The 25,196-nt window shown below is 41.3% G+C and overlaps 1 protein-coding gene and 1 pseudogene across 19 annotated transcripts in view; one reads left to right on the top strand and one right to left on the bottom strand.

Annotated features, from left to right (window-relative positions):
- Positions 1–25,196, bottom strand: part of LOC104015306 (adenomatous polyposis coli protein-like) — a 177,676-nt gene that overhangs the window by 70,220 nt on the left and 82,260 nt on the right. For 17 of the 19 annotated variants that reach the window (XM_087770708.1, XM_087770706.1, XM_087770722.1 and 14 more), the window contains 2 exons: positions 16,754–16,838; positions 15,998–16,199 (listed from right to left, as the gene is read on the bottom strand). In XM_087770708.1, coding sequence (XP_087626834.1) covers positions 15,998–16,199; positions 16,754–16,838 — 287 coding nt within the window. Of the gene's footprint in view, positions 1–710; positions 2,144–15,997; positions 16,200–16,753; positions 16,839–25,196 lie in introns of those variants that run through there. The other 2 variants (XM_087770724.1, XM_087770725.1) reach the window with 1 other exon arrangement.
- LOC148054212 (uncharacterized) lies at positions 3,846–4,900 on the top strand (annotated as a pseudogene).

The following is a 25,196-nucleotide window of genomic DNA, read 5'->3' as shown; positions in this document are numbered from 1 at the left end:
CGCTGGCTCTGCGTAAGTTCCCAGCTGCGGGTGAATCCGTCTCTGCAGCGGTGGATGTTCCCTTAGTGGCAGGAGGGTTTCCTGCTTCCACTTCCAGACCAGCTGCAGCTTTTAGGTGGGAGTGATGGATTCAAGTTGATTTTTCTTCCACCTTTACTGCTGAAAAGGTTAGCAATACCAAAAATGGTCCCTTCCACCAAGGAGATGTTATCTTTTCTTTTGTGTACTTTCATCCAAACATAATTCCCTAGATTGAAGGGGTGCAGAGCCCCTTCTAGAGGTACCGGTTGCATTAGCTGTGCACGGGCCCGATTGTATTTTAATAATTTATGAACCTGTAAAATATACTGGGTCATGTTTTCATTTCCTGCTAATAAAATTACATGAGCAGGTACATCAGTTCCAGGGAATTGTATCAGTCTTTCAAGTAGTATTTCATAGGGAGACAGTTTTGTTGTTTGTTGAGGTCTTTGTTAAATATTCATTAAGGCTACAGGTAGTGCATGCAAGACATGGTTACCTATTAGGCTGCAGCATAAATTCCTGTCACAAACCAATTCTTGAGCACTGTCTAGGCTAGTGCAGCAGTCCCAAAATGCCCTAGATGGTGATGCATTTTTGCTATGGGAATCAGGTATTGCCTAGGTAAAATAGGAAGGTTTTCCATACTTGCTTTCCACATTCCCTGGGAGTCTTTGGTCACTTCGTACCTTTTCCAAGAGTCAATTTCTTCAGCAGGAACAGTCAAACATATCTTTTCAGGAGCGGGCAACACCAGGTCAGATCATTGGACTGTTTGTAAGCCCAGTGGTTCGTACGGCAGTCGTGCTGCGGCTTCAGCAGCAATATCTGTTAGACTATTTCTTATCTTTTCTTTTGTTCTTCCACCGGTACAATCTGGCTGATGAATGACAGCAAGTTTCTCTGGCAATTGTATAGCTTTTAACAGTTCCATAATTTGAGGAGCATTTGATATTTTACTTCCACTAGAAGTCATAAACCCACACAGCTTCCATAATTGCCCAGTAGTGTGGCATATTCCAAATACATATCAAGAATCAGTATAAATATTTACAGTCTTTTCTTTGGCCAGCTGACAGGCCTTTGTTAATGCAATTAATTCTGCTGCTTGTGCACTCAGCTTCGGACCGAGTGGTGAAGCCTCTACTACTTCATTCACAGTAGTTATTGAATAACCTGTAACACAGTTGCCGTTCAGATAATATGAGGACCCATCTACAAATAGTTCCAGATCAGGATTTAGAAACGGCACATCTGTTAAATCTTCTTGAGTCTTTTTGGCTTTATGGGTTGTTATTACATAATCGTGATGTGGAGTTCCTTCCCCAGCTAACAGGAATAGAGTAGCAGGGTTCAGTGTATTACACTGCTTAATTGTTATGTTTTCCGTTGTTAAGAGAATCAGCTCATAGTGATTCATTGTGGTGACATTGCCTGCGTAACATGCTGTAACAGCAGCATTTCAACTTCGTGTGGTACTTGTACCATTAGAGGGTGTCCAAGCACTAGATTTTTACTCCGTTCAACTAAGAGTGCTGCGGCAGCTGTTGCATAGGTGTGGGCAATGGATCCTTGAGCTACCAGATCTGGCTGAGCTGAATAATGTGCAGTTGGACATTGTCATCTCCCAAGGCTTTGAGTTAACATCCCCGAGGCTATTCCTTTCCATTCATATACAAACAAGGCAAATAGCTTACCGTAGTCTGGCAATCCCAGAGCAGGTGCAGCTTGCTTCAAAAGCTCAAATGTCTTTACCTTGTCTGTTGTCCAGCGAATGGGTTCTCCAGCATCTTGAGCAGTAATCTGTATCAGTGATTTTGCCATTTCCTCAAAAGCAGCTATCCAGGGTCAGCAGAATCCTACAGTTCCTAAAAAGGCTCGCATTTCTTTTTAGTAACTGGTCAGGGAATATTTTGAATGGCTTTAATATGGTTCTCAGATAAACCTCACTTCTCTTGCTGGAGAATGTAACCCAGATATTTTACACTTCTCATTTAAAAAAATTGTAACTTATGCAGAGGAGCCTAACGGCCCTTCTCAGCTAAGGCAAACAGTAAGGTATGGGTGCCAGCTATACAAGATTCCTTAGCTACTAATAAATCATCAACATATTGTATCAAAAACAGATCCATTTTTTAAACACATCATCCTGCAAATCTTTTACTAAAATTTTAGAAAAATAGTGGAGGACTGCCCTGAGGGAGCCTTGTCTCTGTTAGCTGTATCTTTCCCCAAGTAAATGCAAAAAGGTATTGAGAGTCCGGATGAATATGTATACCGATTTAAGGTAGAAAAAGTTGCCCTGTATGTATTAGGGGTAATTGTGTTCATTAATTAAAAGGTTTAAGACCACATTCTCATAAGAAGAAGGGGAAAATACTTTGTATTCAGAGGCTCCTGTAGTGACTGGACAATAGGTCCCTGTTGTCAATCCTGGGTGAAATCTAGCTGCCCCAGTTGCGCAGAGCAGGGAAAGATTGCACTATAGGATTGAGAGGTTTTTTGGTTGTACCGGGCATTCCCGTTTCCAATGACCTTGTTATCCACAATAATTGCAACAGTCCCCTGTTCCTTGAGGCCCATTGCTCCTAAAATTTCCTCCTCTGCTTCTGCCTTGAAAACCTTCATATCCCCATCCCCATAGTCTAGGATTGCTATTCAATATTGCTGCTAATAGACTAGCTTTCTGTTCGTGTTCTGTTCTTTTCTTTTTTCTTCAGCTGTCTTTCATCTCTTCCATTAAACATGAACATAGCAATGTTGACTATTTAATCCAATCCTTTACCCTGCCATCCAGGTATATGTTTAGAAAAATATTTCTTAATATCTGGGGCTGACTGATATACAAAGAAAGATATCATTAAAGATTGATTTTCTTCCTTCTCAGGGTTGACCCCTCCAAACATTCTCACTTGTTTAACCAATTGGGTATAATATTCAGAAGGATGTTCAGCATTTCCTTGCTGGCATTCTCAGACCTTAGCCCAATTTACAGTCTTCCTTCCTGCCAGTTCTAAGGATTTTAACAATTCCCCTCTCACTCTGCAGCATATCTCTATCGGCTGATAACTTTGGGGGATCGACCTGGGTCACTGGCTGGCCATGGGGTTCTGCCCTATGCTTCCCCAGGCCATCTGTGATTTGTTTCCCAGATTTTAATTTTTTTCATCAGGAGTAAAAACAGTCTCAAATAGTTGCTGCATGTCAGCCCATGTAGGGTTACAAATGCAAAAGATGCCACATGCTTTGCATCACCTTCTACAGATCATCCCGCAGTCTGGATACTTGCTCTTGCCCCAAAACCAAATCAGCAGGTACAAATGGCATGTGGACTGTTCCCACAGAAAACTGGCTAGGTTCCAGTCCTGGCCCTATAATTTTTGTCAGAAAGGTACTTACAAACCAGAAGCAGTAGCAATAGCTGGAGCAGAAACCAGAGTAAAAGCAGAAAAAAAAGAGCAGTAGGATAGGCAGGTAGAGCTAAATGTGGGACATCCCTGATTTTCCCATTCAGCCAAAGATTTTATTCAATTTCTGACCTGAAGGAGAAACTTCTCAGATTGCAATGGACTCCAGAGCAGTGCAAGGAGCACCGGCAGCAGTGGCAGCAAGCAGCAGCGAAGGACACAGGAGTACAAGAAGAGACTATGACTGAACAGGGGGCATTCCCCAAGCAACTGAGTCCAGACCCACTGACTGGATGAGCCAGCAAGGGGCGGAGCCTGGACCCAGCAGCACCGGAGATTAAACAGGCTAAAACAATCAGCCCAGCTGATTGCAATGGATGAGCATATATATTTCCCAGTGGGCAGGTATGTGGAAGCATGGTGACTACATGACAAAAAGCTGCATCCTCTGCTTCTCCTGAGCTTCTAGCACCTGGTAGAACCAGTACAGCCACACAGACAGAGCTCCTGTCAAGTCATGTGACCACCCAGGTTTCTGGATGTGGGGTGTGTGCAAGGATATTTCTGGAGATGGAGAGTGACAACAAGCAAGCCTTTGGGATGTGTGACCAGGTAGATGAACTGCTCTGCCTAGTGGCTGAGCTGCAGGAGGGGGTAGACAGACTGAGGAGTACTGAAGAGTCTGAGAAGGAGACTGACCAATGTAGCTGTGCTCTGCCATCTCTGGTACACACAAGCCAACTCAGCTCGGCCACTACAGAGGCAGGTCCAGGATCTGTTTGGTGCCAGGAGGAAGGCAGTGTTACAAGGGATGGAGAGGGGTGGAAGAAGGTTACTGCATGGACCTGTAAGAGAAACCCCTCCTTACCCTCTAAGATACCCTTACAGAATAGGTATGAGGCCCTGGGTATGGTAGATGAAGCGCATAATGAGACAGAGAAGGAACCTAGTCTTGCCACGGTCAGATAAATGAACACGTTGCAACAAGACCTGCATTAAGACCAGCACCGAGAAGAAAAAACAGCGAGTTATGGTCATTGGCAACTCCCTCCTGTGCAGAATGGAAGCACCTATTTGCACGCCAGACCCTCTTTTCAGGGAAGTTTGCTGCCTTCCTGGGGCCCGAATTAGGGATGTCACCAGACAACTGAAGAGCTTAGTACAACCTTCAGACTATTCTCCACTCCTGCTCTTTCATGTGGGTACTAATGATGTCGCAACAAAAAGCCTAAGGTCAATCAAAAGACATTTCAGGGCCCTGGGAAGAATGCTAAAAAATTCAGGAGCACAAATAGTGTTTTCCTTGATCCTCTCAGTAATAGAGAGAGACCTTGGAAAAAAAGAGATGAGCCTAAGATATCAATACCTGGCTCCAGGACTGGTGCCTCCACCAGAACTTTGGGTTTTATAACCATGGAAGAGTCTTCAAGGCAGAAGGTATGCTGGGGCCTGATGGGATCCACCTGTCCTGATGGGGAAAACACGTCATGTTGAAACTGGCCAGTGTTGTTTCAGATAACAAGAAGGGCTTTTTAAAGTATGTTAATAGCAAGAGAAGGTCTAAAGAAAACATTGGACCAATACTCATTGAAGATCTGACTAATAGGAATGAAGAAAAAGCAGAGGCATTCAATGCTTTTTTTGCCTCAGTCTTTAATAATATCGATAGACGTTGGGCTGCCTGGTCCCCTGAGTCAGAGGACCATGAGGGATATATTAAATGGGGTTACATCGGGCTGGCGACCAGTCACTAGCGGGGTTCTGCAGGGATCCATCTTGGGGCCAGTGCTCTTCAATATCTTCATAAATGACTTGGATGCAGGACTTGAAGGTTTGCTATCTAAGTTTGCCAATGACACAAAATTGGGAGGAGCTGTTGACACTCTCGAGGGCAATTAGAGAGCTGGGCAATCACCAACCATATGAAGTTTAACAAGGGCAAGTGCCGGATTTTACACCTGGGACATGGCAACCCTGGACGTACATACAGACAGGGGAATGAGAGGCTGGAGAAGCAGCCCTGCAGAGAGGGATCTGGGGGTTCTGGTTGACGGCAAGTTGAACATGAGCCAACAGTGTGCCCTGGCAGCCAAGAGGGCCAACCGTGTCCTGGGGTGCATCAAGCACTGTATTGCTAGCCGGTCGAGGGAGGTGATTATCCCGCTCTACTCTGCACTGGTGAGGCCTCATTATGAGTACTGTGTGCAGTTTTGGGCCCCACAGTACAAAAAGGATACAAAGCTACTAGAGAGTGTCCAGAGGAGAGCCACAAAGATGGTGAAGGATTTAGAGGGGAAGCCATACGAGGAGCGGCTGAAGTCACTTGGTCTGTTCAGCCTGGAGAAGAGGAGACTGAGGGGAGACCTCATCACGGTATACAGCTTCCTCACAAGGGGAAGAGGAGGGGCAGGCGCTGATCTCTTCTCCCTGAAGACCAATGATAGAACCCAAGGGAACGGCAGGAAGATATGCCAGGGGAGGTTTAGGTTGGACATTAGGAAAAGGTTCTTCACCCAGAGGGTGGTGGAGCACTGGAACAGGCTCCCCCGGGAGGCAGTCATGGCGCCAAGCCTGACATCGTTTAAGAAGCATTAGGACAACACCCTCAGACATATGGTGTGAATTTTGGTGTTGTCCTATGCAGGGACAGGAGTTGGATTCGATGATCCTTGTGGGTCCCTTCCAACTCAGGATATTCTATGATTCTATGAATATAACACAGGACAGAACTTTCCAAACAGTCATTACATAACAATAATTTTTAATCCCATGAAGAAAGTAGCATTCAAAGTATCTAGAGGCGAAAAGCTGAACTGTTCATTAGCAAGGCTCTGAATCACTGTGTTGCCCAGTTGATGCTATTTATATGTTATTCCTCCAAGAACAGTTCCAGGTTTGGGGCCTGAGGAGTGTGTGGGGGTAATTTATTAAATAGTTTTGATGCATCTAGAGAACAAACAGGGATCTATTTCATTCCCTGACAACATAAACAGAACTCTCTCCTACATTCTCTGTACCTCTCTTCCCAGTCACATAAGTTTTTTGTTTACTACATGCTATTTATGAAAGAGATGGTTTTCCATTTCCAGAAAAAGCTCTCAAAAGTATACCATGACAAAAAGCAGTCAACATAACACTCAAATTAATTTATAATTATAAAGAAATTATTTACAGTTACTACCAGGGTTCACCTCACCTTAAATGCATGTTTGCAGTCACAACATGCATAAACAAGCACATACTTTACTGTCACATGAGTCATCAGCAGGGTGTGAATGTGAAACCTTCAAGTTCACAGAAAAGTCTTTTTACCGCTTTCATTACTGGAGTAATTTGAAGTGAGAAGCTGTTCACTTTGTGCATACCGACCCAAAGGAGTTAACAATATCACACAGCCAGCAGATAATTGGTATTTATTGAAAATTGATTCTTCTACTTCATCTATTTGTCTTGGGAGTCTTCCAATTTACAAGAAGGGCATGAGGGAAGACCCAGGAAACTACAGACCTGTTAGTCTAACCTCAGTACCTGGAAAAATTATGGACATGATTATACTGGGTGCTATTGAAAGGCATTTAAAGGACAATGCAGTCATCGGGCACAGACAACATGGGTTCACAAAGGGAAAGTCCTGTCGAACTAATTTGATATCCTTCTATAATAAGGGCACCCGCCCAGTGGATAAAGGGAAGGCGATGGATGTAGTTTCTGGATTTTAGTAAGGCTTCTGATACTGTCCCTCACAGCATCCTTCTGGACAAGTTGTCCAACTGTGGGATGAGCGGGTTCACAGTGCGCTGGGTGAAGAACTGGCTGAATGGCAGGGCTCAAAGGGTTGTAGTGAATGGGGCTACATCTGGCTGGCGACCGGTCACCAGCGGTGTTCCTCAGGGCTCAATTCTAGGGCCAGTTCTGTTCAATATATTTATCAACGATCTGGAGGCAGGAGTTGAATGCATCCTTAGCAAGTTTGCCGATGATACCAAACTGGGAGGTGCTGTTGACGCTCTCGAGGGACAGGAGGCCTTGCAGAGGGATCTAGATAGACTGGAGTGTTGGGCAATCATCAGTGGCATGAAACTTAACAAGTCCAATTGCCGGATTCTGCACCTAGGATGGAGTAACACCAGACACAAGTATACATTGGGAGAGGAGTGGCTGGAGAGCAGCCCTGCAGAAAGGGATCTAGGGATGGTGGTCGACAGCAGGCTCAACAGGAGTCAGCAGTGTGCCCTGGCAGCCAAGAGGGCAAACCGCATCCTGGGGTGCATTAAACACAGCATAACCAGCCAGCCAAAAGAGGCGATTATCCCTCTGTATTTAGTGTCGGTGCAGCTTCACCTTGAGTATTGCATGAAGTTCTGGGCCCCACAATTTAAGAAGGATGTTGAGGTCCTTGAATGCATCCAGAGGAGGGCGACAAAGCTGGTGAAAGGGCTGGAAGGCATGTCCTATGAGGAGCAGCTAAGGACTCTGGGTTTGTCTAGTTTGGAGAAAAGGAGGCTGAGGGGAGACCTCATTGCTCTCTACAGCTTCCTGAGGAGGGCAAGTGGAGAGGGAGGTGCTGATCTCTTCTCCCTGAGATCCAGTGATTGATAGCATGCGTGGGAACGGTTCAAAGCTGTGCCAGGGGAGGTTCAGACTGGATATTATAAAGCATTTGTTTACCGAGAGGGTGGTCAAACACTGGAACAGGCTTCCTAGAGAGGTGGTCGATGCCCCAAGCCTGTCAGTGTTTAAGAGGCATTTGGACAATGCCCTTAGTAACATGCTTTAACTTTTGGTCAGCCCTGAATTGGTCAGGCAGTTGGACTAGACGATCATTGTAGGTCCCTTCCAAGTGAAGTATTCTGTTGTATTCTATTCTCTCTGATATCTATAAATTCCGGAATGTAAAGAGCTCTTATTTTTCATGTTCTTTCAGAGATCCTTACTTATTCTCTGCTCCGGAGGTGTGATGGATACACTTGACCCCTAGCCATACTTTAATTCAGGCTGACTAAGGAGCAACAGGCCTCATGTCCTTGGGGTGAACTTGCGAGCTGGAACGGTCCTGGCTCACGTAAAAGGGAGTGAAGGTACTCATGCCTTGTGGTGAACCTGTGAGCTGGAAAGCTCCTGGCTCACGTACAAGGGAGTGAAGGTGCCTCGGAAAAATATTTCGAAAGGTGGTTTCGAAGCCCAAAAATGCAAGATAACCAAAGTACAGTACAAGATACCAGAGCTATAATGAAGACATCTATCTTGTCTATACTGTTGACTAGCAGCCAACTACTTCACCCTATAAATATTACCATCAGGATGGGCCCAAATTGAGCTCTCCCTGAATTGCAGCTGGACTGCATGCCAGGTGACTCTCCCCTTGAGCAGGGACGCCTCTCAAGGTTTGAGATTCCTTACCTGAGACTAAGAGATCCTTCCTTACCTGAGGCAGAGAGATCCCTTACGTGTGACAGACCCTCGGTAAGTGACTGATAGCATGCTGAATTAATACTAATGAAACATTACTAATCCATGTAGCTACTCTATATTCATTATTATAAACTTTATATAGATAATTCCATTAGACACAAACCGTTGACTAAGTCTGAGACTAAGATTGGACCTAGCCACACCTAGGCTCCATAAGGAGTTTAGAAAGCAAGGAGGTCCACTCTGAACCTCGTGACTCAACAGGAGGGTCTTCCTTACCCTTTGTGTCTCCAGTCTCTCTGTGAATCATTCTAACTCGATTCTAACTCAATTTTCCTTTGTATGTTTCTTCCATGCAGTAATTAATAAGATGAACCTTGCCATCAAACTTATTGAACCTTGGTAAACCACTGTTAAACTTTGTTAAATTCCATCGAATTTATTGAACCCTGTCAAATTATCTTACCTCAATAAAACATATTGCCGCTTCTCTCTTTTGAGTGAGGTGCATTCCACTCATCCACAACAGGAGGGGAATTTTTTTTTTTTTTTTGATACCTGATAAACCAATAGTCCATTTGTAAGGGGACCCAATCCTCCAACTGCTGGCATAAATAGCTCAGCTTAGTATCATTAAAAGAATGGGACTGTGGCCACGTTTGGTACGCATCATCAGAAGTGGTCACTTCTGGCCAAATTTCCTGACACAGGGCTCGGGCTTTTGATGACCCAGCTATCCCATCAATAAATTTCCAGTGTTGCAACAATTAATCTACCAGTGACTTCTTCACTATATTTTGTCCGCCTCCCATTATTAGAAAAATAAAATCACCTCCTTACTGCCAAATAAGATCCATGGTTCACTACCCCCGTGCCTGAGTATCTCAAGGTGAAATCACCCACAAGCCAACAGTGCAGACTGTTGGGGTCTGGGCAGTAGTGACACGTTGGATCAGGTGAGTTGGCTATGTCTCATCTGGGTCGCCAAAACTATCATGAAAATTTTGCAACTGGCCTGTGCTGACTAAGGAGAGAAGCTAGGACGCAAAGTATAGAATTACAAGAGTAATTCTTTTATTCATGTGCCTGAGGTGTCCCATTCAAATTGGGGCACACCAAATGCAGTTTTACACAGAGTTCTTATACCTTTCAAGTGTTCAGATACAACCTGATTTGACCAATTACTACTTAACACGCACATACTACTGTTCTGCAAAGCAACTATAATTCTATGGCATCATCATCCACCTGCTTTTTTCTTGATGTCCCTGGAGTCAGTCTTGCTACGTTTACTTATCTATGATACCAGATAATGGGAGGGTTTCACAGAGGTGTTAGAGGGGCTGGGATGCTGGCATTATCTCGGTAGTTCGGGGGTATCATTTATTTTTCAGGGTGCAAGGAGGATGATGACAGCCCCTAATGAGTCCTTTAGTCATGATGACTTAACCACGACTATGCAGTATATAATGTAAACTATATATCTTAAGAAAGTTCATACAATTTCATACTGTAAAGACTAATTGATACAATAGTTAGGGAATGAGATTTTCCTAACAGCTTCCTTTCCCCCCCCCCCCCCTCCATGTGTGTCCATGGACTGGGTCTGTCCAGTTTATAAAATTAAATTTGCAAAAGTATAATTAATTCAATCCTTATAAAAAGTATTTTTATTTGTAAATGCTTTTTCTAATGGTATGAATCAGATTATTCTCATCTGTTGCTGATCATTGCTGATCATGATTTTGATGTTAGGAGAGAGTTTAAGGTGGAAGAGCTATTACTGATCAAAGAAAAATTTTGATGGAAATTATTCCATCTTTTTACACCCCAAGATTGTTTATATCAGTACTTTCACAATATCAGAATATTCTGTTCTCTGCCATACACTGTCAAGTTCAGTGAGAATTCATCAAGGCAAATGAAGTAAGTTTTTTTTTTTACATTATAATGCTTTTATGAGGGAAAAAGGTTTTCAATTTGAACTGCTTTTCTACAGGATGAGTATTTCGAAAGACTTGTCTAATGTGTGTGTGGGTGGTGGTTTGGTTTTTGTGGGGTTTTGTGAGGTTTTTTTGAAGCTCCCAACAATAAGTAAAGCTGAATGAATGCAGAATCACAGAAAAGTGGTTTCTTCTTTTGCAAATCTTTTTTGGATAAATATGTTAATGTTATTCCCAGTAAGAAGGGTAACAAAATATATGCTACTCTACTTACATTACATGATTACAATTATAATTAATAATTTCACTTCCATTGGTAGGCCATAAAATGACAAAACTTTGAAAAGGTAACAATTCCTGAAAATTACTCTCAAAGCTATTTCAAACAGTAGCTTTTACTCAACACCAGAGGCAAAACAAGTACAATTCTCTTTCAACCAAGCAATACATAAAATAGGAAAATGAAACAGAAATGTCTGCATAAAAAAAAAAATTAATTTAGACAGCAAATTTTTAGGATATGTTGCTGTTTCTACAGAAAATACTATTAAAATTTTTTAGGTATGTGCTACAGTAACTCAGTAAAACGAAATACATCTGGAACTAGCCAGAGAGAAAGCAGGGTACATTTAATAGGAATTCTATTCTAAACTGGTAACCTAAACACATATACCCTCTTCCCCTCCCCCTCCTTAAACACTTTGGAACTAGAGGGGAGATGAGCAAAAGAGAAATATGCAGACAATTTCATCATTTATTCTGGTAACTGAATCCATTTCCCCCCCCCCCCCCCTTCAGAAGATCATTTTGGCCAAACTAAACATCTAGTGAATTTGCCAAATTCACACACAGTTAATAAATTACTTGGTCCTTGTCCAAACACTCTTGCCCACAAGCAGCATGTATTGTGCCAATGTATTAGATTCCTGGGTGGAACTGTTCCCATTTCAGGTCTCTGAAAAATGTTAGTTTTCTTTCCAAATTGTTTTAATATTGAGATTTACAAATTCCATGAGTTTTTTGAAAGTCTGTTTTAATACAAACAACACAATCTACTAGAAAATAAATGTTTGTTAAATATATGTTTAGAAACACAGAAACTTACTAAAGATGCCAAACAAATTTAAACACAGAGCATAGGAAAGTAAGTGGTTACTTTTCCTTTCAGAAATTAGTAATTCCAGATGCACTGTCCTGTGTCCCCCACCCTCAAATTGATTCTTTTGGCTATTCAGGGTCCACGCTGATGCCCTAAGTGTTCTTACGTTTCCCCTCAAACAGCATAATGAATAGGGCAGTTTTGATTATTAATCATTTCACTAATAATGAAGCCAGATGTTATCTGACCATGTCTCTGCAGATCATTTTCTCAGCAGCACAAATCTTCACCCCCTCAATTGTGACAGTAACACTGCTTGTGTAGTATTTCATAACCAGATCAGTAAACTCATCTCAAATTAAAATATCCCTCTCCCTTTTTTTCCCAGGGTTATTTTAAACAAAGATCAGTTCACTGCTTAAGCTGTCATTATCATTGAGAAAAACATCCAAAAAACTGTCACCTTAGAATCCACAATAGTGGGAAACGATCACAGATCATAGAACAGATGTACTAACCACACTGAAGAACTCCAGTTTCTATAAATTAACACTCCTTGTTGTGAGTGACCTGGAGTTCATTTGAAGCTTAACTGAAAGACCCAAGTACACTTAAAGATTTTACTATCATGTGGTAGAATACAGCACTGGAAAGAATACAAACAAGTACACTGTTTTGTTAAGATGGACAAAGACTACTGCAAGGTTCTTACTCTGAATAAGAACCAAGGTGCCCTGTCCCTATGAAATACCATACATGGAGAACTCTATTCCATTAATCTTGCTAATACTCTAGGCACTACGAAGAAAGATCATTTAAATGGAAAACTGGAAGGGAAGATAGCCATTAGTTCAAATGGCAGACACATTAGATTCTTAAAGACTGTAATGAGCAAGTGGGAAGAGATTCCTAAATTAAGGGAAAAATATTCTCATACAACCCTTCATGAACCTAGATTTTATGAGAGGAAGCAAACATGATTAGTGATCCTGACTAGGAAAATGAAAAAATTGAGTGTCTACTAGATGAGGATCAGAACAGACTCATGGGAAATTGCTTCAATTTTATTGATAGGACTGAAAGGGACCTAGACATAGTATCTTAGAGGAAAAGTGTACTCCTTTCAGCTCTTGATTGCAAAAAACACCAGGAAAGGTCCTTTTGAGCAGGAGTTTCTAAAGTGCTACCCACCAAGCTTTTGTATTATCGTTCCAGCCAGCTCCAAGACAGACCCACCGCTGGCCAAAGCTGAGCCAATCAGCAACACTGGTAGCGCCCCTGCGATAACATGTTTAAGAAGGGGAAAAAAACGCTGCACAGCAGCTATGTGAAAGAGGAGTGAGAATATGTGAGAGAAACAACCCTGCAAACACCAAGGTCAGTGAAGAAGAAGGAGGAGGTGCTCCAGGTGCTGGAGCAGATATCCACCTGCAGCCCGTGGAGGACTCCACACCACAGCAGGTAAATATGCCCTGAAGGAAGCTGCAGCCCATGGAGAGCCCACACTGGAGCAGGCTCCTGGCAGGAACTGCAGCCCGTGGAAAGAAATCCACACAGGAGCAGGTTTTCTGGCAGGACCTGTGACCCTGTGTGGGACTCACGCTGGAGCAGTCCATTCCTGAAGGACTGTATCCCTTGAAAAAGGACTCATGCTGGAGCAGTTTGTGAAGAACTGCAGCCCATGGAAAGGACCCACGTTGCAGCAGTTCATGAAGGACTGTGTCCTGTGGGAGGGACCCCTGCTGGAGGAGGGGAACAGCGTGAGGAAGGAGTGGCAGAGAAAGTGTTATGAACTGACCACAACTCCCATTCCCCATCCCCCTGAGCCACTCAAAGTGGGGGGGAAGAGATAGAGAAGTTGGGAGTGAAGTTGAGCCTGGGAAGAAGGGAGGGGTGGGGGGGAAGGTGGTTTTAGTTTTGTTTTTATTTGTTGCTATCCTACTCTGTTATTAATTAGCAGTAAAATAAATTGATTTTCCCTAAGCCGAGTCTGGTTTGCCCATGACGATAATGGGCGAGTGATCTCCCTGTCCTTATCTTCACCCATGAGCTTTCTCATCCTATTTTCTCCCCCTGTCCTGTTGAGGAGGGGGAGTGAGAGAGCAGCTGGGTGGGCACCTGGCAGCCAGTCAAGTTCAACCCACCACACATCCCATCCATCTAGTAACTTTCAATATCCAAATCTTTAGAAACCCATCTTGCAGAGAGGCCTCTGAAAACATCTGGGATTTCAATCAGATTCATTTTAGGATATAAAGAAGCCTTCAATGGAAACAGCTGCATGTCTCTCTGCGTTTCCTTCACAATTGATTGATATTATGGGACAACTTTACAACGCCCTAGATTTATGTTCTTCATATTACCTTCCAAGAAAAAAAAATAAAAATGTCTATGGTTTTGCCAACAAGCAAAACATCATATGGGGATGACATCTTCAAGATGCCTTTGTTTAGCAGTCATTTTTGTTAAGAAAAAAAAATCACTAGGTAAACGACTCCTAATATTAAGTAACCAATGAACCACCTATAGTAGCTATAACCGTTTGCAAACAAGAGAAAGACTGCACCATCACACTGCTACAGTTTCAGCACTTTTCAGTAGTGGTTAGGCGATATGGAGGTGTTTGGGATGCTCAGCCCCCCAACTCCAAAAAATATTTAAGGTGCTGAAAATCTGCTGATCAAAATAAAATAGCCTTCAGCAAACAAACAGTAACAATGAAATACATATATGCAGAAGCTATACTATGTGTTTTCGGATTTCTGATGGGTTTTGTGTATTTAAATCTAATATATATTCCTGGTTTCCTTCCCTGGTAGGATAATCATAGAATACCAGGTTGGAAGGGACCTCAAGGATCATCTGGTCCAACCTTTCTAGGCAAGAGCACAGCCTAGACGAGATGCCCCAGCACCCCGTCCAGCTGAGTCTTAAACATGTTCAGCGTAGCGGAGCCTACCACTTCCCTGGGGAGATTATTCCAATGATTGACTGTTCTCATTGTGAAAAATTTTCCTCTCATGTCCAATCGGAATCTCCCTGGGAGTAACTTGTACCCATTACCCCTTGTCCTCACCATATGACTCCTTGTAAAAAGGGAGTCTCCATCTTCTTTGTAGCTCCCCTTTAAGTACTGGTACATGGCGATGAGATCACCTCTAAGCCTCCTTTTCTTGAGGCTGAACAAGCCCAGCTCTCTCAGCCTATCCTCATATGGCAGGCTTCCCAGACCCTTGATCATCTTGGTGGCCCTTCTCTGGACCCCCTCCAGCCTGTCCACGTCTTTTTTGTATAACGGGGACTAGAACTGTACACAGTGTTCCAGGTGTGGCCTGACAAGCGCCAAGTAGAGTGGGCTAATGACTTCTTTATCTCTGCTGGTGATGCCCTTTTTGATGCAGCCCAGCATCCTATTGGCCTTCTTGGCTGCAGCAGCACACTGTTCACTCATATTGAGCTTCCTGTCCTCCAGGACCCCCAGGTCCCTTTCCACAGAGCTGCTCTCCAGCCAGGTGGATCCCAGTCTGAGCTGCACTCCTGGATTATGTTTTCCCAGGTGCAAGACCTTACACTTGTCCTTGTTAAACTTCATAAGGTTCTTGTTAGCCCACTCTTCCAGCCTATCCAGATCTTCCTGCAGGGTGGTGCTCCCTTCCAGAGTGTCTACTTCCCCACTCAGTTTGGTGTCATCTGCAAACTTCATCAGGCTACACTTGATCCCGTTATCCAGATCGCTTATGAAGATATTGAATAGTGTTGGGCCCAATATCGATCCCTGGAGGACCCCACTTGTGACGGGTTGCCAGTTTGAAAAAGAGCTATTTACCACCACCCTTTGGGTGCGGTCCACCAGCCAATTCCTCACCCACCGCACAGACCACTTGTCTAGGCCATAACGCATCAATTTCTCCAGGAGGCAGCCATGGGGAACTGTATCGAAAGCCTTGGAGAAGTCCAGGTAGACGACGTCCACCGCTTGCCCCATGTCAACCGACAGATAAGTATACCACTGACCAAAATCATATGCACGATAACTAAATATTAGATACGTGAGTAAATTTTCATGTTAAAATTAGAAGTCAATGCATAGTGAATGAATAAATGAAGAAGTTTACCTCTCTCTTTCTAGCTCTTCTAAATAACCAGTACTTTCTCTGCTTCCATTCATAAATCCTCTTCTTGGAAATGATCCTATGGGAACAGGACTGCACTCTCCTGAAGGGCTTGACACAGACCCTTCCCAGCTCCCATATGAACGCATGGACATCTTTGGCCTTAACTTCACTCCAGAGAAGTTACTACTTTCCAAGTTCAGTTCTGAGTAATAAAGAGCAAACATTTTCAGAACTGAAATTGAGCAGCACAAATCAAAAAGATCATTTCTATCTTAATTTCATACTTCATGAACAAATCTATGACTTTTTTGATGGAAACACATTACACGTTCCACCACATGCTCTAGGGAAGGGGGCATCAATTTTCAGCATGACAGATACAGTTCTAGTAATGTGACAGGGAAAGGGCAGGGCACATAAATGAGTTCAGAAAATTGGTGGAACTAATCCACTACTAATTTAAACAATTAAAAACAGTTTTTTCATGAAGAAGTAAATAAAGTGCAAGATATAGCAAACGCAATTCATATGAAGCCTTAGGGTAACAGTAGCAAAAGCACAAAAGCAACATAAGAACACATTCTTTTTTGAAAATGTGTCTTAAAATAATTGGCAAAAAATAGCAGACACTGAGATTATGCCTAACTTCCAAAGTTAGCACTGGAAAGAAGATGCAGCTGAGTTGGAAAATTTTATCCTAAAGCAACAACAACTAAGAAACAAATGAACCTACTTAAAGCATAATTCTAAATTTACCTTTAAGTCGTTCCATTAAGTCAATTTGTTCAGAAGATGCCATTGCCTCATCTTCAATACTTCCTTGTAGCTGTTTCAGCACCTCCTATAAGAAATTAAGCAGAATTAAGAAATCCTTACAATAATAAACCAAGATAAATACATCTTATCCTGCCCTCAAGTACACATTTATGCAACAGCTACTGTGACACTGATGTTATAAACTATATTTAATGTGAGCAGTAATCAAGTATCATAACTTTAATTTCCAAACATATTCTACAGTATTTCCCCAAACACTGTCACAACGTAAAGTCTATACTGAATAATTCATCTTCTCTGATAATACCATTTATTGGCTTATTTAAAAGTTCTTCTCAAAGGGAATATCACTTATCTCTAATTTACAGATGGAGAAATGGAAGCACAAAGTACAGTCAAATTTCTTTAATCTGTGTTCCTAAAGTCAGTCTTAAAAATATAAAATTTGTATAAATAACTAGAAGTTACTAAAGAGTCTTGAATAGTGCATTTTTTGAACCTCAAAGATATCAGAAGGAACACTCCAGGTTTGTTTTTTGTTGTGGGTTTGTTTTGGTTTTTTTTTTTTCTTCCTGCGAGGCCTTATCATCACTGTAAGCCAGCAGAGAGTCATATTTTTCTTACTATTACTATCATGCCTACGAGGAAAAGATTTAGGGTTCCTTCGTAGAATCATATTATTCTGCTTACTACTACTACCACAACGCCTATGAGGCAAAGATTTAGGACTCCTTCATGCAGCCAAAGCTTCAAAGCTAAGAATATCCCTGCATACTATCAAAACTACATATGATCAAATTATACAGCTAAAGGAAAATACTTCTAATGCATAAAAAGATTCATAGTAAGTAATGAATACTAGATTAAAAGGAGCCTGTAAGCCCCCAGGTCCTAATGCTCAGTGGCCTAAACTGAGATCGAAAATTAAATGGAAGTTATACTGAACGCCTTTTCCATATCATGATAGCAGATACATCAATAGCAACAAGAAATTGAAAAGACTGGCCACAAGACAAAAAGCTCTTATTATAATTTAAAATATGATTTTTTCATATTATAGAAAACAAAATATTTTTAGAAGCAGTAGTCAAGAAAAGAGTAATGAGAGATACTCCATAGTTGTCACACACAGACTCTACACCTAAAATTGTATATCATCTGTTCAGACCTTAAATCTAATGAATTTTAGGGAATTATGAAAATCTCCACAACACTGTTTTGCTCTTTTAGGAAACTAGCATGCCTTACTATCAACGTTATTAGTTCTTACAACTTGTACAGAAGGTACATTTTTAAAAAGGGTAAAAAGGAGGACCCTGGGAACTACCGACCTGGCAGCCTCACCTCTGTGCCTGGGAAGATCACGGAACAGATCCTCCTAGAAGCTATGCTAAGGCACATGGAGAACAGGGAGGTGATTCAGGACAGCTGGCATGGCTTCACCAAGGGCAAGTCCTGCCTGACCAACCTAGTGGCCTTCTATGATGGAGTGACTGCATCAGTGGATGAGGGAAGAGCTACGCATGTCATCTATCTGGAATTCTGTAAGGCCTTTGACACAGTCCCCCACAACATCCTTCTCTCTAAATTGGAAGGATATGGATTTGATGGGCAGACTGTTTGGTGGATAGTAAACTGGCTGGATGGTCACATCCAGAGGGTAGTGGTCAATGGCTCAATGTCCAGATGGAGATCAGTGATGAGTGGTGTCCCTCAGGGGGCTGTACCGGGGCCAGTGCTGCTCAATATCTTCATCAATGACATAGCAGGATCGAGTGCACCCTCAACAAGTTTGCAGATGACACCAAGCTGAGTGGTGCAGTTGACACGCCTGAGGGACGGGATGCCATCCAGAGGGACCTGGAAAAGCTAGAGAAATGGGCCTGTGTGAACCTCATGAGGTTCAACAAGGCCAAGTGCAAGGTCCTGCACCTAGGTCAGGGCAACCCCCAGTATCAATACAGGCTGGGGGAAGTGAAGTGAAGCTAGTGGCACCTCTGTGAAAACCTATTTAACAAAGGGTAAAATGCTGCACAGGCAGTGTGTGAGTGTGAGAAGTGGGGGGGGGGGGGGGGAGTGAGAAACAATCCTGAGAACACCAGAGTTGGTGAAGAAGGAGGGGGAAGAGGTGCTCCAGGCACTGGAGCAGAGATTGCCCCTGCAGCCTGTGGAAAGGACCACATCAGAGCATATATCCACACTGAAGCCCATGGAGGACCCCATGCCAGAACAGGTAGATATTCCCTGAAGGAAACTGCAGCCCATGAGAAGGAACCACACTAGAGGAGGTTCTTCTGACAAGAACTGCAGACCATGAAGGGCCCACACTGAAACAGGTTTATCCTGAAAGACTGCAGCACATGGGGAAAACCCATGCTGGAGCAAGGGACAAGTGTGAGGAGGAAGGAGCAGCAGAGAACTGTTATGAAATGACCACAACCCCCATTCCCCATCCCCCCCTGCACCATTGGAGGGGAGAACAGAGGACTTGGGAATGAAGCTGAGCCTGGGAAAAAGGCTGGGGTGGGGGTAAGGTGTTTTAGGTTTTATCTTTGTTTCTCACTGTGGTGGGTTGACTTTAGCTGGACACCAGGTGCCCACCAAGCTGCTCTATCATCACTCCCCCTCCTCAACTGGACAGGGGGAGAAAAATACAACAAAAGGCTCGTGGGTCAAGATAAGGACAGGGAGATCACTCAACAATTACCGTCACAGGCAAAACAGACACGACTGTGAAATTAATTTAATTTATTTCCAATCTAAATCAGAGATATTGGATAAAAGGAGTCACATGTTTTGAAAGAGAGACTCTTCTCTGCAGTCATGTTAAAGTAAACTTAAAAGTTTGGGCAAGAAGAATAAAGGGTACCAATAGTACCTGAAACCTTATGTACCTACAAGGATAAAATTCTAAAAAATGATGCGATTCAGCCACTGGAAAACCTGGTATAAAGGATCAGCATTCACTGTTCTCTTAAAGCAAATAGACCATTAAGTCCTACTTTCATACAAGGCTAACAAAGATCTTATGTCCAAAAAATATATTTTCTCTTTTTAATGAAATAACAGAACAGTTAGAGTAGCTTGGTTAAGTTGCTAAATTGCTAGTCAGTCTGTTATTCCTGTTATGATTTGTATGCTCATCTCCTTAAATACTCATAAAAAGATATTATAGGAAGTTATATTTGCACAGAAAATAAAATTACAACTTATGATAAAAAAAAAATCACACACTGTTCTAATAAGAAATAAGGTTTCTCATTCTCACAAACCCAGCATGACAGAAACAAGATGAAAGGCACCATGACATCATCTTTAGCACACTTTTTACTTTTAATACTGCTAATTCAATTACTAATTAATCAACCACAGGAAGCATATACAACACTACAATAAATCTAGGAGATTATATTCTACTGGCTTAAAATAATTTCTTTTCTAACCACATTATCTTATCTTTGCTTAACGTTGCACAAACATATTCACAGTCGCATCTTCGCATTTGTTTTTGTATTTAGTCAAAATCCATTCCAATCCAAGATAACAAAGCACCACAAGGTTTATTACTCTACCATCTAATTAGCAGAATAAAAAAACCCCACAAACATTATCCACACCAAAAATAAACCATTCTTGGACATCAAAGTAAAAAAAAAAAAAAAACCCACACACAACACCAAAAAAACAAACAAAAAAAACAAAACAAGGAAACCCCACATCCCACAGAAAATTATTAAAACTAAAACCTTTATGAGGGCAATGATCTGCTAAAAAAAGAACTCTAAAAACCAAATAACTATAAAAATACAAACAAGCAGTTCATGATTTCCCTAAAACAAAAGTTTAAACATTGCTTTCATTTCAGTGTGTATTTAGGTAACGTTTTTGCCATTTTTGCATCTTTTTTTGTTGATCTTCTCCATCTATTTATCCTGTACAAGACAATACTCTTTTAGATGCAATTTTTTAAAAAGCTAAATACATAAGTTACATCACTGGTTCCCCAAAGCATTAGGACCAGAAAGACACAACTCGCATATTTTGACATATTTATGGACTAACATGAACCTTTAATATTAAAAATTGAAAACACCACTGAAAACATTAATACAATGACCAGTTAAATAAATACTGAAGTAGGAGTTTTTAGAATGTGTATTTAAGACTACAGGTGACCAAACCTGTTGTCTTTATAAAATTTAAATATGGATTTTTTTTTTTTAATCTCAAGTATTCTAAAGAAGAAATGAACTAGACAATTAACCAGTTCATGTTGAATTTACCTTATCAAATGAAGAAACTGCAAAATGCAAATCAGCTTCAAAATTGCACAAAGTAAGATTTACTTTAAAATAGCTGCCACAAATAAAACTCCACACCTGTATGTTATATTAAAATCTATCTTCCTTTCCTCTTTGAGTTTGAAGTTAAAATGCTACTTTGTGATAATGTATTGGGTTTACATGGCAAGGGTTTGGTAGCAGGGGGCTGCAGGGGTGGCCTCTGTGAGAGGACACCAGGGACTGCTCTGGTGCTGGACAGAGCCAGTTACAGACAGCTCTGCAACAGACCCACCACTGCCCAAAACTGGACCAATCGGCAATGCTGGTGGCACCTCTGTGAAAACATATTTAAGAAAGGGTAAAAAACTGGTGCAGTAGTGTGCGAGAGAGGAGTGGGGGGTGGGAAACCACACACAACAAACTGTGAGAAACAATCCTGCAGAGACCAAGGTCAGCAAAAAAGGAGGGGGAGGAGGCGCTCCAGGTGCCAGAGCAGAGATTCCCCTGCAGCTAGTGGAGGACCCCAGCCAGAGCAGGTGGATATGCCCTGAAGGAAGCTGTAGCCTGTGGGAAAGGCCCACACTAGAGCAGGGGAAAAGTGTGAGGAAGAAGGAGCAGCAGAGAGGAACTATTATGAACTGATCACAGCTCCCCATGTGCTGCAGGGGGAGGTAAAGGAGTAGGGAATAAAGGAATGAAGTTGAGTCTGAGAAAAAAAGGGGTAGGGGCAAAGCTGGTTTAGTTTGTCTTTGTTTCTCAGCAGCCTACTCTATTTTTAAATGGCAATAAATTAATTTTCCCCAAGTCGAGTCTGTTTTGCCTGTGACAGTATCTCAACCCATGAGCTTTTTTTTCCCATGTTATTTCCTCCCCCTATCCTGTTTAGGAAGGGGAGTGAGAGAGCAGGTGGGTGGGGGGTCTGGCAGCCAGCCAAGGTCAATCCAACACAGATTAAAAAAAAAGGATATTTTCAGATACTTTTTTTTTTTTTTACTTTGCCAACTACCACAACATATACTAGAACTCTTCTAGACCACAAAGCATTATATAATTTTAACAGTAATATAATATTATAGTCATGCTTTTTAACTGAATTAACATGACTAGCAAAGCTGAATCACTGCAGAGATACCATATTCTTTCATCTCAACTACTGACTTTTATTCAACAACTGTTGTATTAGTCAAACTTATGTATTTTTTTCTTCTTCAAAAAGTGTATTCATCAGTGTTGCTGCAAAACCTGACAACCTTTTCCTGGTAAAGTTTGACTTTCCTAAATTTCCACAAGGAATTTATACAGCTGCATAAAATATTTTTGTTGTTATCTAAGACAATGGGATACCAGAAGTACTTAATCTCAACTGGTTTTATTTAACACTGAATCATGATTCACATTTTAAAAAAATGAAAAAATTGAAAAAGTTGGTTCGCAGCTGGTAGAAAAGGAAAAATAGAAAGTATTCTCTCCAGGAGTGTTCTCCAAAACATTTGTTTAAAATTGTCCAAACAGCAATAGTGACAACATACTTTTAACATGTCCTCTTGAAGACTGCACTAAAAAAATTAGTAAATTAAAACTAATTTAAAAATTAATACACTGTAAGAAATATAATCATAGTAATAAACTGGTCAATACTTTTCTCAAGAGTTATTCAAGCATACTTCAGCATAGAAGAGCAAAATATAAGGTTTATCTTTGCTCTTATAGCAGAGAAAAAGCAATGAACAGAAAGAGTTAAATGCATAAACCTCTTCTGTAGGGGACAGAAGATGCAGCTTGTACTTGCATGATTTTATCCCCATAGGACATAAATTATTTGAGAAGCATTCTAATGTAAGAAATCAAAATCAGTTCAAATAACATTCTTCCTATTTTATTATCAATACATGTGGACACAATATAGAGGCAATTAAATGAATTGGAAAATATTATACAGAATATAAATTTACATGTATTATATAAAGATGAAAGGGAAAGCTTTTTAATCACAGAACACTGTGTACAACAAAGATTGTTTTCTTACAAGACAACACATTACTCATTTCACTGTAAAATCCAAGCAAAGACAGAGTGAATGTGGAAATCAAGCATCAAGTTATTTTGCTTCTTCTTGAATACCTGAAGTTAAATTACATGTACTTATTCCCACCAAGATCTTACATGTGGAAAGAGCTAATTCATATTAATATATTACATAAAGAAATATATGCTCTGACAAAAAATACTTGTCAATTACACAAACTAAGCAGAAGAGTGTTCATTTTATATATATATATATATATATATATATAAAAATTGAGGCCTTTTTCTGACAAGAGTTTTACATTTATAGACAGAAAGTAGATATAACTAGCAATGGACCAATTTTGTTGTCTCTTTGAATTTTACAGGTTGTGAACAAAAATAAAATTTCTATCTCCATCTTTTTTCTAAATTTGTCCATAGTCTGTGTTTTATGTAGTTACTCTCATTACCTACATATCTAGAGACTTTAACAATTTATGGGCCAGCATCATTGTTGCACTGACTATAAAACAGCACATCTGTTTATTTAAAGAGAACATTTTTTCCATACTATTTCATCTTACAGTAAGCTAATAGTAACAGCTGCATTTCTCAAGTTTGTCATAATATTCTGAGGGATTTCTTTCATTTGAACATCCCTAAGAAAACACAAATTAAAAAACAAAGTGGACATAGTTTTATTAATCATTTTGGCACCCCTGATATCGCATCCATCTTCATTTACCCCAACATTTTTTCTGGTCTGCTGTCATGGTTTAACCCCAGCCAGCAACTAAGCACCACACAGCCGCTCGCTCACTCCCCCCCACCCCAGTGGGAAGGGGGAGAGAACTGGAAAAGGGTAAAAGGGAGAAAACGCAGGGGTTGAGATAAGAAAAGTTTAAGAACTGAAGTAAAACAGAATAGTAGTAGTAGTAGTAATAATAATATACAAAGCAAGTGATACCCTGTACAATTGCTCACCGCCTGCCGACCGATGCCCAGCCCATCCCCGAACAGCAATCACTGCCCTCCCAGGCAACTCCCACAGTTTATATACTGAGCATGACCTCATATGGTATGGAACAGCCCTTTAGCCAGTCTGGGTCAGCTGTCCTGACCGTGTCCCCTTCTTGTGCACCTGGCAGAGCATGGGAAGCTGAAAAATCCTTGACTTAGTTATAAGCACTACTCAGCAACAACCAAAACATCAGTGTGTTATCAACATTATTCTCATCCTAAATCCAAAACACAGCACTATACCAGCTACTAGGAAGAAAATTAACTCTATCCCAGCTGAAACCAGGACATCTGCAAACGGACAGTTTTCACTTTTAAATATGAAATTTAGCTTTAAAAATGAAGCATTCAGACATTTTTATATAGGTCAGTAGTAGTTTATAATAAATACATCTACAAGATTAATTCATGTTAAGCTTTTAATTCTAGGATGATTTTCTTACATTTGAGATGGAAAAATTATTAAAATTAGGCACACTTGCACACTTTTAACACTACTGCTTACAACATCCCTTTCTTTAAAAATATGCAATATCATCTTTAAAATGCCCTTCCCATGTATATTATTTAATTAGTTGTAGAAGGAAATAATGCAGAAAAGGAGATACAAGTAAACATATCAACAGTCCAAAGAATCACTATAAGATGTTTCTACCCTAGCCCACAGAACAAAATAAATGGTATAAGAATGACAGTGTTGCTATAAATACATCAGAGAACCACAGCTCATCTCCCCCACTAACAACTCCCTTTCTCCTGTTAATATTTGGAATTGTATTGGGTGGGAGAGGCTCCTAGGGCTCTACTTCATCTCAAAGATAATTATGATCCCTCAGCCGCTCCTCATAAGATTTCTTCTCCAGACCCTTCTCACCAGCTTCACTGCCCTTCTCTGGACACGCTCCAGCACCTCGATGTCCTTCTCGTAGTGAGGGGCCCAAAACTGAACACAGTATTCAAGGTGCGGCCTCACCAGGGCCAAATACAGGGGCACTATCACCTCCCTGGTCCTGCTGGCCACACTGTTCCTGATACAAGCCAGGATGCTGTTGGCCTTCTTGGCCACCTGAGCACACTGCTGGCTCATGTTCAGCCAGCTGTCGACCAACACC

Source organism: Nipponia nippon, unplaced genomic scaffold (assembly GCF_047370975.1).
Source record: "Nipponia nippon isolate SJK-2023a ecotype South Korea unplaced genomic scaffold, ASM4737097v1 scaffold_33, whole genome shotgun sequence".
Classification (NCBI taxonomy): Eukaryota; Metazoa; Chordata; class Aves; order Pelecaniformes; family Threskiornithidae; genus Nipponia; species Nipponia nippon.
The sequence above is the reverse complement of the archived record's forward strand: the minus strand, read 5'-3'. Positions and strand labels throughout refer to the sequence as shown.